Source organism: Rissa tridactyla, chromosome Z (genome assembly GCF_028500815.1).
Source record: "Rissa tridactyla isolate bRisTri1 chromosome Z, bRisTri1.patW.cur.20221130, whole genome shotgun sequence".
In the NCBI taxonomy this organism is placed as follows: Eukaryota; Metazoa; Chordata; class Aves; order Charadriiformes; family Laridae; genus Rissa; species Rissa tridactyla.
The window spans coordinates 25054006-25069217 of NC_071497.1; the positions used below are offsets into that span (position 1 = coordinate 25054006).

At 35.5% G+C, this 15212-nt stretch overlaps 1 protein-coding gene across 1 annotated transcript in view; it reads right to left on the reverse strand.

The window, feature by feature from the left end:
* MAN2A1 (mannosidase alpha class 2A member 1) overlaps window positions 1-15212 on the reverse strand; it is a 116753-nt gene that overhangs the window by 80366 nt on the left and 21175 nt on the right. Inside the window, exons 3-7 of the mRNA XM_054185042.1 lie at window positions 13851-13995; window positions 6168-6339; window positions 4378-4505; window positions 2700-2873; window positions 146-332 (exon numbers count right to left, since the gene is read on the reverse strand). Of these exons, the coding sequence (XP_054041017.1) occupies window positions 146-332; window positions 2700-2873; window positions 4378-4505; window positions 6168-6339; window positions 13851-13995 (806 nt within the window). The remainder of the gene's footprint in view (window positions 1-145; window positions 333-2699; window positions 2874-4377; window positions 4506-6167; window positions 6340-13850; window positions 13996-15212) is intronic.

The following is a 15212-nucleotide window of genomic DNA, read 5'->3' on the forward strand; positions in this document are numbered from 1 at the left end:
CTAAGCAATAGGTATCTCGTTTTCCTATTAAAAGTTTCTTTTTAGAAGCATATAAATTCAACAAACTATGTTAGATACCATCTTTGACCAGCATGAATATTTTTGTTTTAAACTTAGTCCCTTGAAGAATATGTAAAAACTGTACCTGTGTTGAACATTTCCAGCATGAATGGCTTCTGGTGGAACTCTCCACGGACAGCTTACTCGTCCTCCAGGAAGACGTTTGAAATCAAACTGGCAGCAGATTTTCGGATCCGGACCGCAAGTATGAGGAACATCATAGCTATAGAAAGGCATCATATGACAAAGGATATCTGTACTGGATCCCAAATCTGGAATTAAATACATAGAGCACATCTTTAAAATAAACCCTCTCAGATTTGCCAAAAACTATATCAGTTCCATGCTTTTATTCCAAGACTTGTATTAAAAACATCAGGTCAAGACAATTCCTTGTTTTGAATAGCCATACCTGGAGTCTCCCTTTGCATGTACCTTACACATAAAAAGGCTAAAAAACAGAGATACAAACAAGATTGGCATGCTCCAATCAAGCACCAGCTGGTGGACAAAGATAGGAACAGAAGGTTAGGGATTTTTTTACCCCGGTAGGTCTCACTATTACCAGAATTTTAGAGGTGAACACACATCTTTTATACTTCGAGTGAATCAAAACCAAACAACAACAACAAAACAGCAACAAAAAAAACCAAACCCAACTATCCTGTTGTCATCACTTCATTAGCACAACATATTAATTGGTTGACTTTAGCGATATCCTTATTTCTTGAACACATAACTTCAATACATTAACAGTATGATTCTATGCACTTGTAGATAGATTATGTGCACTTGTACATAGAACTGCATGGAATCCTCTGCACTTCTGAGACCATCGTTGCAATCCCAACTTTTCCATCTAGTCATTCCATTCCCTTAAGTTTGACCCACCAGGAGCAGATATCTACCCACATTTTGTCAAGTCTCAGTAGAAAGTCTTTCAAAATTTAACTTTAAAGAAAACCTGAATTTCTCATAAAATTTAAGAGAACCTTAAGTTTACTCATCTGGTAAAACAACTAAATGCTGCTTACCTATTTCCAGCACTAACAACTTACAGCAATTTTATGCCCAAAAAAAGGGATGAATGCTGTAGATGTGCCACAGAACCTGGCTCCTAAGTATGTCAACAATACACAAAACCTTTAATAGCATAAGTCTTCACAGTTCTAATCCAGATCTTTTGTTTAAAAACTCCTATTTTACTACTACTTACTTATTACTAAAAAGGTAAATATATTTTATTTTTCAGCTACAGGTGTTCTCTTTATGTCAGATAGCATGTCTACATATTATGCCAGATAACTGTGCAGTGATCTTTGATTTGTGATCTGGTTTGAAAAGATGTCTTCTGAAGCCTGAACACTAGACCATACACATGATTTACATATGCAAGTATTTTGGAAAAAGTCCTGTCAACTAAGTATTCTGTAGACTGAGTGGCATACACCAACGTTCAAAGAAAAATCTCTGAAGTGTCAGTATCTGACAAATTCTTTCACAGTGGCATGCTTTCCTCAAATGAAGCTTACTTGTGCAGCAGATTGCTTTCTCTAAATAACCTCCTCCCTACAACTTCTGATTAAAAACACAGAAGAACTAAAAAAGCTTCAAAATCACCACCATCTTTCAATAGTAAGTACTAAACACATTTGTTTCACCCTGTATCGATACAGCAGTGACATATTAGCTTAGTTTAAAAACCAGAAAGACCAAAACCTACGTACATTCATCATACAGTTTACTGGAATGCCAGTGCAGTACAAAGAAAAAGAAAGTATTCATATAGAAAAGTACATTCATTTACAAACACATCAGTTTCCTAAGGCATAATCACTACATTACCTAAGAAAACTTTCATACTCTATATTGTATAAAGAATATCAAAAAAGCAGTCACATTTATTCTAAGAATAAGGTTTTAGATGAGACTTCAATTGCAAATTAAAATGGTGACATTTTTAATCTATTTTTCTGACCAAAGATAACTTACAAATTTCAACTCCACAGAAAGCTACTGTAACTACTTATGCTAATTTGTTACACCAGCTGAGGAAAACTGGTTGCTTGAAAGTTTTTTCCATAGTAAGAACATAAACAAGACGGATCTCTTCATCTTCAAATGTTCACTTTTGGCCTTTTTTTTTTTTCCCCTCTCCAAAAGAAATGTTCCTTCTCCTCCACATTATTTCCACATAGTAGAGTAAGAGGAAGAAAACAAAGAAGTGAGAAAAGGAAAAAGAATATTTCACTCCATTTACTTTTTTTATATATATTTGTAAGGAATGTGGGAGTAGGGAAATAAGAGAAAGTAAAAGCACAAAAGAAAGTGAAGAAACAGAAAGATTGGAGGAACAATGGCAATAATACAGTTGGGTTTTTTTAACTCTTTTCCCAACACACAGGTACTCACATTCCCTGTCTGTTATTTAAAAAAAAATATATATATGTATTCCTGGAACTTAACCTAGAAGACTTTTTTTTTTTTAAACAGAACTACAAGTCAAAGATTTTCAAGTCTAGGTTGACTTCTCTAAGTAAACTATTCTGTAAAGATTTCCATAGTATTTATTCAAGTTCTCTCCACATTTTACCTGTGTAAATTAACAAAATAAATTGACATAAAGGAAAAACACATACCCCAGTTCTGTCTCCAAAAAAATTCTAGTGTCTTCTGCATTGCAAAATGTTTTTTAACTGAGTAATGAACTCTCTGTATAAGCATATTGGAAAATCCTGTGCGTTTTAGAAGGTAGGCCATTGTTGGTGAATGCCCAAAAGGATCAATTGCCCAACCAGACTTTGGTTTTACTCCTGTTGACAAATGAAAAATGTAAAAAGGAAAGAAAGTTTTACTTTATACTCAAAGAAAGCTATATCAATATAATTCAAATCAGAGTACTAAAGAAGATAAATTAAAATATACAGGTGAGTATTAAGCCTCCTGCAGAACACACCCTGGAATTAACAAGCTAGAATTAAAACAGATAAACAATTAACAAAAAAATCAAATGTCTTAGAGGCAAAGCATTCTGTCTAACTACATAAAAACCCTGAGATTAGTACTCTACATTGTTACAGTATTTCAATTGTGCCTCAAACATCTTTACATGGAATGATAATGAATGCACCTCCTTTTTCACTTCAAGTAGTTTACAGATGTTACAGTTGGAAAGCTGACAGAAAATGAATGGATGGAGATGGACTGATGTTGCGGCTTGTTGCATTTTCACTGTAATTTAAATAATGTTAACCTTCGTTGGCTTTAGAACTAACTTTTCTTTTCTTTTGATTTATTTGGTTGGCAATCATTAGAATCATGTTGATTAATACTGTCCTTTCACTGAACTTCATACTAGCAAATAAAGAAGCTATATCTAACTCTTGTTTTACTGATTCTTCAACATGGTTCCTTTACTGTCGTATCAAAAAAAACAGTAGGGAATGCATTATTCTTTTATCAGGCCTTCCTCCCCGCCCCTTAATTATGGCAAGCTGCATTTATGGAAATTTCAATTTTCCATTTAAGAAAAACAGTGAAACAGCTTTTCAAAATAATTTCAGTTAATTGGATGAAGACATGTGAACTTATTATTAAAATCACTATACAATTTTTTTCTGTAGAAAAAGGGTTCTCTACTTACAGAACATTACCTCTATTTATACAACTAAACAAAAAAAACCCTCCCAAAGCCACCAAAACAGTTCAGCCAATGTTACTGCAGCCAGTAATTCCTCAAGTTTCAAAAGTGAATGAGTCAGCTTTTTTTTTTTTTAAATATGAACATTACAATGGGTTTAGGTTTTATAACTACTACTGGTACAACAACCACTACTAAATTTCACATTTACTTTTTTGAAAGCCTTACATAAGAGAACCTAATGAATACACAGCCTGCAGAACAGATTCAAACACATGAAAGGAATATTAATTTTTAGGTCATTTTAAGGCCTTTGTCATGATTTTCAAAAGACAGAAACAGCAAACAGAAACTGTTTGTGACACCAGAGACATGATCTACAGTTCAGAATGATCTAGTGTTAAATTTTATTATACTAATATACTACACACGTCTTTCATTGATCAAGACAAAATGTTATGACATAAAATTGTTTAAATGCACTTCATCCAGGAACTTCTATCTGCAAACAGTAATTGCAAATATTAGATTCAATCCTCTAGCTTACAGTAAGTGGTCTGATTTAATGTTTCAGGAAAGCAGAGTAGAGAGTCTTCTAAGCACCTCATAAATACAAAAAGCTTTTTCAAATTTACTTCTTCTATTAACACAGTTAAATTTTGGATCAAGATACATACCGAGGTTCTTTTCTAGCCATTGATGTCCTTCTATCAGTTGGTCAATTAAAGCAAAATAATGAGGAGAGGCTTCATCAGGCATGACCCATCCTCCTGTTACTATTTCAAATTGTCCATCTTTTATCAACCTGAAAAATACGTAAATTGTGTTCAGAATCTTGCACACGAAAACACACTCTTAAAAATCAATTTCTGAATACCCAATAGCTATTTACCAGGGACACAATACCAAAATCTAAATCGTTTGTGCTACTTCCATCACTGGACTACATTTCTTTAATCAAACTGGGAAAGAATGAATAGATGGAACAGTGAATCTTTTAATGCCTCTGTGCAATTAAAACTACCAGCTCTACTGCATATGCCATAATACTTGATTTTTTTTTTAAATCAGGAAGAGGCTATTTCCTGCCTAGTTTATCAAAACAAAAGTGTATGTGCCACAGTACCAAAGGTCAATTGAGCGAGACCTTTCCAAGCACATTTCAAGCATTACTAATATGTCCCCATCTTTGATCTACTCTTCCTTTTATTGTTTTAGAGAGCTGATAGAGCTTCAAAGTTTATTGTATCTATAAAGGCTTCAAACCATCTCCCTCATTAAAATGCCTTCTTGAAACAGATCACAGGACGATGACATCAATGAAAACAATGACCACGCTTACAGTACCAGGTAGTCCCTACAGTAAAATAATGTAATTTCAGCACTTATACTGTACACTGGCATATAAACGTTTAATGAATTCAAGAAAGGAATACAGTAAACTTAAGTCACATTATAGATAATACCTGTAAGAGTAATGAAAAACATACAGCAAAAATAATCGCTAGTGCAGCTTCTGTAAGTCTTACAGCAGTTTAACCAATACCTGATTCCCCTGAAGAAAGGACAGAGTTTCTTAGCAACTATCATTTACTGTTTATTGTGTGCCAAGGGATCTTTTTAATCTCAGAAAACAACAGCTGTGCTATAATACTCATGCATTGTACATAAATTTTTAAATAGACAGTTTTGTCATACCCAAGATTCCCAGCTCTACCTAACCTTTGCAGCTGTGAGGCTCTCATAGCATAATGTACACTGCAACTTCTGCATCTTGAAGAGGGGCATGAGAAGGAGGGCATCACAGAGATGAGCTAAGAAGTGTTGGATCCTGTCTTAAAGCCAGCCCCTTTTGGAAAACTTCAAACTATATCCTTTCTTCAAGTTTATACAAGCAGCATGCTTTCTTGTCTCAATGTCTATGCAAAACTTTTACTTTTGTCTCACATTTTGAACTTTAATTTTAAAAAGAACTGAGAAGAGCAAGGGTGTGGAGTATGTACTACTTTACCATTAAAGCAGCTGCATATTTATAAAAAAATACTCACATTTAACACCAAAAAATTCTCATTTCATAATTGTGTTAAAACTGAAGAAAAAATTACCACATATAAAGAGCTAATATGAAAAATTATTTTTATTCCATTGCCAATACTTCAATGTGACTTCAAATAAAGTTTATAATCACAACTCTATTACAATTATAATGACATCTTTATGGTTGTACATGGAAACTTTTAGTCAATTTTTTCAGTAACTCAGTAATTTGTCTTCAAAATCTAAACGCATTTTTATTTTGTAACTGGCAAAAAAAAGAACCAAGGCCAAAAATATTAGAACTTGAGTAGTCAATTATTCTAGCAATTCTGCATTGCAGAAAGTGAAATCTCAAGTTTACCATGTAGTCAAATACACAGAGTCCCAGAACATTCCACATAGAAAATAAGAAATAGTTCAGTGTTCAAACCTTTTAACAGCATCCTTTTTTTGGCTATCTATTCCATCCCACCATTTTGAAAAGTAAGAAATCTCAGACCACATAAATTTCCTTCGATTGTCTTCTTGCAGTTTTATAACCATATTACTTAAGATATGCTGTGTCTGATCTCTGAAGTAATCATCAAAAGTCTTCAGCCAACCTAAAAAAAAAGAATATATGAAATTCAAGTTGCTTTCAACAGTCTTAGAGATCTGCCTTCTTCCCAATGCCTACAAGAAGTGAAGCATTTTCTTAAAGAGCTGAGCTTTACACCCTGCGGACAGTTCAAAGTGCTAAACTCTCCAGGAGTTTCTTTCTACAAAGTTTAGATGCTTTATTCCCTAAACATGTAAGTATATGGAAGGCTTTCCACTTGGATCAACACGATACACAGATTTAAAAAATTGTGGATTTTTCTTTTTTAAGCACAACCTAAGTAGTTGAAAAGGAAGATGTATACACCTGCAAATTGATCTTTGATAACTTCCACCAGATTTCCTCGTGTCTCACATCAGGACTGTAGCATCTACTCACAGATCATCTTCCCAGCCACAGCACTATTCCAAATACACATACACACAATACCCTCTAATACTTCCCTCAATGTCTTATTTCTTCGTTCAAGTCAAAGCACCCCAAACCTACTTTATGTAAAACAACCAAACAAAAATCCTTACTAGCAGCATCTTACACCTACGGCTTGAGGAGAAAATTAAGAGTTATCCCACAGACCTTGAGGGTAAAGAAATCACATGGGGGCAAACCAAGCAGCAGTAAGCCCTGCATCCCATGTTCAACATCATTTGTGAATGAAGGGCTTGTTAGCAACGACTGAGAAAAGAAATGTTATAGCTGCAACCTTCATTAAAAAAAGATATTGGTGAGACGCGGAATAAAAGAAAACTCAACTTTAACCATATATTCAGACCTCACAGTACAAAGCCTTCCATGAAAATTTTTAACCTCTTCCTAAAACCTTGCATGAGAAAGTACATGTATCTTCCCTCCCAGAACCTGGAAGGGGTATATTCTTTCTGTAACTATAACTAGAAAAAAGAAGCAGTTAATCCTGGCTACTAAATACACAAGTGGCATATTCCTACTCTTCATACCATGTCACGTATGGGCATTTTCATTAAAGTGCTTCCAAAAGGGATTCAGCGGTTGAGTTTGAAGCCTAAGTATCATGTACAACACAGTAACAACTGAAGAATGGGAGTGATGTTATGAAACTGTCCTATAGCATGCATCCACACAGTGTGAGGATTGTGCTCCAGAAAAATATGATCATAGTGATTCCACTCTGATTTACCAGTTCTGTTCTGCAGAGGCACTGTCATTCTAGCACAATGCCAGTCTGCTTATAAAATACAGGATTAGGCTGCTCTGGACTGAGATTATATTGTTCCAAGGCAGTTATATAAATGCAGAAAAGTTCAGTATTAAAAAAATAATTTTTAAGTCTTATAAAAGAAAACCACTTTATTTCCAAATAGGGTCCAAATACGGATTCAGAGAGGATATATTATCCTTTATTTTAAGGATGAAAAACAAGTGATATTCACCTTAGGTAGAAATGTAGAGCTAACATAATTTGACAATACGCACATTCTTTTCCAGTTCACATCGAATTGTTCATTACATTTCAAAGAAAAACTCTTGTAATTAGGAATAACCACTAGGCACAGGCTCACTCTTACTTTTGTTGCAATACTTTCAGGCTGGACTCTCGCTTTGTAAAGCTCAGATTTTAATAAAGTAGTCAGAAGCAAACAAAATCACCACGAATTTCCAAAAACCTCCCTTTTTTATTGCGCAAATGAGGAAATAAACCTGTAACACTTGAGAGGAAGAGTGCTAGCTCAGTATTTTTTATTTTTTTTAACAGATGTTTAGCATCAAGAAAAATCATCACATCTGATGTAAGTTTCTATACAGATAGAACAAGAGAGTCTAAATTATCTTAAGGAGGAAAATACATTTTGTCAAGACAGTTAATATGAGGACTTGAAATTTAAGAACTTAAAACATTTTCTTTAAAGGCATGGAAACAGCTTAGTAGAAAAACGTTGTCAGTAAATTACTATTACACAATAATTTCATGGAGACTGAAAACAGAAAAGCAACGAATAAGCTGAATTTATTTTCTTTTTGTGCTCTTTTTACTCAAAATTTGTTGTGATCTCTGCCTATTTCAGTGTTTTTTTTAATGGAAGTTTTCACTCAAAGAATTGAGATCACATAGCCAATTAATCTTTTTCAGTGCTCTTTGACTTTTCAACAAATCAAAGAAATATTGAACTGATATTTACATAAGAAGATCCAGATGTAGCTGACTACAAATTTATAGCTTTTTACCAGGAATTTCTTCTGCAACAGACAGTATCATGCTGGCACACAACTAATGGAAGATGAACTTAACCCATCCTATGTTTTTCCTACACAGAAATATATCATAATCATAGAACCATAGAATGGTTCGGGTTGGAAGGGACCTTAAAGATCATCTAGTTCCAACCCCCTGCCATGGGCAGGGACACCTCCCACCAGACCCCTATGTTGAAGCACTAAGTCTGATTCAGAAGAAGACAAATAGAAGATGAGCCCCTTGTTCCCCAAAAATATTGTCTGAAATAAAGTCATTTAGGTAGAAGCAGAGACACTGATATTAGAAAGGCACAACCATATTGATTTTTCCAATGGCATACTTTAACTTGTAAAAGATCTCTGCTCAATGGACCACAAGAATCATTTCATATTTATCACATTTAATTTCATAAGCATAGCTAGAAACTCAAATAATTGCACATTTCACCAAAAGCCAAATCTGTCATGAACCATAAGGTACTTCAAAAATTATAATTAGACTTCTTATGTATTAGGCTTACACAGTGCAAGGTATTGTATACATCAAGTCTGCTGCCCTCATAACTAAGATGGGAAGAAAATTTGTACTGATCAGAAATTAAAAGTGTGTTCTCTGTAACAGTCCTGTCAATTTGCAATGTAACTTCCCTGAATTTTCTTCCCCCTGCCTCCACCACCTGACAAAGGAAAAAGTTCTCTTACTAAAAGTACCCTACCACCTCATACACAAACACAGAAACATTGAGAAGTGAGCCAGCAATAAAATTTAGATTTCTGTAATTCAGCATGTCAAGAAAAACTCGTGAGCTGCCCGGTTTCCCATTCTATTTCTAGGTCTCATCATCCTCTACAATAGAAAAATTAGGTGTACACCATTCAATGTGTATTTTTATAGTCTTTTCATAGCCACAGAATCACAGAATCTTCATGGTTGGAAGGGATCTTTGAGATCACCGAGTCCGTAGCCATCATAGTTGTTTGTTTTTTTTTTTGTTAGAAAACTCTATATACTGTTCATGTTTACAAAAAGGAAAACAAGTTCTAGACAGTGGTGACAGATTTTTATTTTTTATCTTCCTATTAAAACACAACACGAACATATTAATCAGTGAACTTTCAATTTACAGTCTGAAACTTTTAAAGGTAAAGTTTTCACATGTTATTCAACTAGCATTTTTTCTTTTCTGCTTCAGTTCTATACTAACCTGTTCCTACATTTTGGTGGGTCAGACAACAGTCTAAATAACCTGTGTTTCAAACATGTCAGAGAAACAAAGATACCTGAAAACCATATCCAGATCTGGTCAACAGAAAACAAACCTGAATCTCCATGGTATATCAACAGCCTCAAACTTCTATGCTTAAGTTTTCTCTTATCTTAACACTGCAATTAGCTTCACAGGGCTATACAGATTTCCTCTTGAGAACCAGAGACTGTCTTAAGTAATAAAAATGTATTAACATGAGTGCAAGTAAAGTAAAGTTACCGATGTTATGGATAATTAATGAAGTGTTAAAAAGTGGCATTTAGACCTGACATATGTGCACATACACTATTAATTAGGTAGAAATTAGGGGTGGGCAGGCAGAGGGGCAAGGGAAAAATCTATTTTTCCTCTCTTTTAATTCCACTTAAGCACTGTTTGTACTAGGTCTGTAACAACCACATTCAGCAATAAAATAATCTGATCTGCTACACACATATATACAAAGCTCATAAGTCTCAATTCTTAAATAATTTATTGAGAAGCCGTTACCAAAATCATCACTGCCAACAGAGCAAGAAATGCTAGAGGTGTCTTTCAACCCCTCAGGTGATATCTGAATATCATCTTTCAAGTCCACTTGTGCTGGTTGACAGTATCTCTGTCCCTGACCAGGATTCTCCCCTCTGGAGTTCAGCTGCCTAATCCACCTCAGGCAGTCACATGAAACTGCTGCTGAAGCACATGAGAGCTAACATAAGGGCTTTGCCAGCACAGCATGTTATACGATCGCTCATTAATCTGCTCCAGAAAGAAAAGTCACCCATCTGCAACAGCTATAACCTCACACAACACAGCTATTTGTAAATTGAACATCTCTCCATGGCTTGAGATTAATCTGCACTGGGTGAATCCCCCCCAGATCAGGCATGCTACTGAGGTGCTCAAATTTTCATCAGCTGTCAGCAATTAAAAGACAGTTATGCCTGCCACTAAGCAAAAGTGTGAAGGGTATCCATCCTCATACCTGATTTCCCAATAACAGGTAAATGTTAGTGAAGGGCTAACATTTCTATGTTAGGGCTAACATTTCATGCCCTAACTAGGGCACACAGCTAGTGAAGGGAGAAGCACAGACACCCCAAGTTTGTGGGTCCTGGTTGAATCACACAGAAGCAATTAACTCAGATTTAGCAGAATTTAGCAACATAAAGGGTTTTGGAGCACATAAATTATTCCCCAAAACAGAACTTGGAACCTAAGACCACTCCCTTCACTACTGATTCTGTTTCAAGGCAGTTTCTTTGCCTTTTAGCTACAGATTCTCGCTAGCTAGCATAACTGGTTATGTGAAAAGTTAAAGTAGCCTCAGATAAGAAGACATAAAACGTAATGAGAATTTAAAGCTTCTGCAGCTAATACAGTTATAACTTTACTGATCACATTTCTTGGTAAATATTTTTCACATACATTGTTACGCTATAGGTTCATTATGCCTTAAACTTTTTCGCTAGAAGGCATTTCCTTTGCACTATGCCTTTTAATCCTCTGTGGGAAAGGAATAATGTAACCATTAGCTATACAAGAGGTTTCAGATCTCTGTTACAGATAAATTTTCCTTCTTTCAAGTGCTTATTAATATGCAGTTTCATACTGCAGACAATTCCACAGAAATGTCCTTACCAAAAGCAGTACCAACTCAGGAGATTTCTATATCACTCTTTGTAAAAGCAAACAATAACCAGTCTCACATGATCGCCTTTGGTGATGAACAGTTTACGTTTACCAGGATTATATCTCAGTTTAACTCTACTTGATATCAACTGAGGAGCCTGAACCAGCTGCGAGATACTTAGATTATACGCATGAGGAGATGCAAATGTTTTGATTTTAGTTGCTGCTGGTGGAAGGACTGATACAATTTTATAGTATAGTAAAGGCATGAAGAACTTAGGTATCAAGAAGGAAGACCTTAGGAACCCAAACTAGACACCAGTGAGAAAGTCAACTATTAAAAGTGAATGACAACATCATTAACAACAACTTCAGACTAGTCCTTGGGAATAACCTATGCAGGAAAAAAGTTGTAACAGAAAGATGCGAGACAGCTCTCATAACTTCACATAATTCTTCAAGCCTTACTATTGAAGGGGCAGTCATAGAAAGGACTTCTTTCAGAGAGCTGAAAGAACAAGTACCTTACTATAGATTTAATGAGTGACTCCCTCCAAAATAGATATCTGAATGCCGGGAAAAAAATCCATCTGTGAAGCCAAGTTCATTATGGCCCACACCCCTATTTGGAAGAGGGCCAGGGCAGTGCTGGAGAGGGCAAAACAGAATCACATTAAACTTCCCAAGTGCACCAAGAGACATCATTCAGATGTAAAATTAAGGAATAGACAGACACATCACAAACATGTTTCCTGCGTAAGTAAAAAAAATCCTACTGGAAAGTACAGGAAATTCCAAGATTGGTAAGAAAAAAAATTAAACAGGAGAAAGTGTTGGTGAGGCTACCTCTGGTTGTAGAGCAGTATCTATGCTTTATCTGTCTTAGAAGTTTAATAATTATTTTTTTAGAGAGGGTGGCGGGTTTTGGTTGGGGTTTTTTTGTTTGTTTTTTTTTTTGGTGGTGTGGTTGGTTTTTGTTGTTTTTTTTTAAGACACAGACCAAGAACCCAAACTTGACAGAGAAGAATGCTGTACATAGAGAGGGTCTCCAGACCTGGAGAAAACCCTTGTTATCCTCTGACCTTTCAAATGAAGGTGTAACATTTTAAGAATCATAGCAAATATATAGCAAAGCTCAAAGCATTCCTCACTGAATGAGTTTAGTAACTTGACATCCTAATTTGGAGGCTATTAAGATATGTGTCCATCTTCCCAAGGATTCCACTATTTTTGGGACCCTTCTCATACGAGCAATACAGAGCTATTCAGTCTGCTAGACCCAAAAGACACATACCTAAAAATTTGGAGGCTCTGATGAAGCCCCCTCCAGCATAACCTGATATTGATGGCTTCTGCTATTGGCCAGCTCAGCCAAAAAATAACTGTAAAGACTGGGGCTTCTTTCTAGGAAAGTTTCCAGAAAAACAACAACCAGAGAGGAAATAAATGGACACTGGTTTAAAAACAGTTCTACAGAAAGGCAGACCAAAGTTTATACTGGGATTATTTTACCTGAATATTTTTACTATATCCATACTTTGTTATTTTAGCTGTCATAACTGGACAATACAGTCCCTCCAAATTCCATTGCTCATTTTCTTTGAAATGACTAGATATGTGCAAATGGAAGTCACTTACTTCACTCAGATCCACAGTACTTCAAACAACAAATTAAATTGTTAGACAGATATACAGCACTAAAGTTTGAAATCACTGAAATTTTGGCTTTCCACAATAACAAGTAGCTTCACCAGCTTCTCATGGTCAGTGTACATGTACCAGGAGTATACTACAGCAGTATAACTCACTGCTTTTTGGTGCATTTTACAGTCATTTCAAAATAAAGTGACACTTCTCCATTTTATTCATTATACAGTAAACATCCACCCAGGAGGAAGTGAAATTACGTAAGCATAACTAGGTTTCGTTTAGATCCAGACTTTATATTATCCCACTGTAGGTTGTGGGTGGGGGCATGCACAAAACAGTAAAGAGTGTTACAGTAAAAAACCTCAGATTTGCCATTGTCATGTCTTCCAAAAAGCACAGGCTGAGGGTTAAATATCTATCTATGACAGCCCAAAAAGTCAAAATCAGAGCAGGCCATATTTAATGCAGCAGTGAATAAACTGACTGGGTTACCAGCAGGATGAACACAGAAAATCCGTATTACCTTCCAATATCAACACCAAAGTTCTAGTCCAGTTAATAAATAAGTATGCATACAACTTTTATCATAACAGTTGTCACTCAAAGTCAATGGTACTTGAATTACACATCTGCTTATGCACCCTGCTAGACCTAAATCTAACATATTAAGTTGTATGCTTCAAAAAAAAAAAAACCCAAGTCTTAACAGAAATGGCAATATATTTCTTAATTCAAAAGTTCCTATATATTCAAATCAATATAGTTAAAATATTACCTGGGTCATTATGTGAGTGAGGCACGACAAAAACTTGAAGTGGTTCATTGTCCCATTCATTTTCATTGTATGTGATATCAAATCCTTGTTTCCACACGCCACCATCTGGATTATCAAAAGGAAGAATGTCATAGACATCCAACATCTAAAAAAAGAGTAAAAGAAATACAAAACATGAATTCACAAAAACACTTCTGCTATTAAAACCCAAAGCTGTTTTCATCAAAAATGGATCAGCTTGTTCATTACGCAAGGAGAGACCAAGTGTCAAATGAATAGAAAACTGACAAATGAGAGCTAGTTTCAAGTCACACTACAACACCCAAGACACAGCTGCCAGGAAGAGGAGCATTTTGGCAGGCCCTGTTCTAAGGAAACTGAAATTCATTAGATAAACAGTAGGAATAAGAGCCTTAAGTCACAAAAATTATGACAGCTCACAATGGCATTGGAGCAGGAAAGCAGGGAGAGGATTATAGACAATAGCACAATACCCTAAATAGGGGAATGCAGAAGATGATGAGGACAAACTCAGGAAGCAGTAAGAAGGGAGGACAAAAGGAGAGAGAAGGGAGGACAAAGTGAGAGAAATTGAGGCAAAAATCAAACTCACAAAAGGGAACTGAAAGAACCTATCAAGGACAAATGTTCAGAAATACAGCCAATTGCTATAACAAAGTTACTTATATATTTACTGTTGCCCAGTATACTAATTACACAAGGAAGGACATATTTCACTTGTCAAGGCAAATAATAAGGTTACAGGTAAGTAAATCAACTCTAAGAGTTATTTTAACAAGTTCCTATGAAATTCAGAAACCACCAGATAGCTTCAAAAGAGAATTTTCTAATGTGAGTTCAGACCAAAGTTACCATATCCAAGGTTTTTTTGTTTGGTTGGTTTTTTTCTTTTGTAATGCTCTGGTCTGCTTTTAGGAAAGAAGGCAAACTTTATGAAGGTGGACTATCATTTGGAAAAGCCTTTTACTGGCAATAGTTTAAAAAACTTAAACTAAACTTTAGTTCTAGCCCCATGTTAGAATAGAACTGTATACTTGACAAACTTCCTTCAACAAACATTTCACTTGCACAAAAATAGCCTACAGGAGTCATTTGCTACATGAACACCACAAGAGTTAAAACTTTCCAGTGGTAAGCCAATTTCTGTCCTGCTATGAAACTTTAGAAAAATACAGGTATCTGAAACAAACATCTGACTAAAGAAGTTAAGGCCTTGTGATGGGTTGACCTTGGCTGGCTGCCAAACCCCCACCCAGCTGCTCTCTCACTCTCCCTCCTCAACAGGACAGGGAAAGAAATAAGATGAAAAGCTCATCAGTCAAGATAAAGGCAGAGAGATCA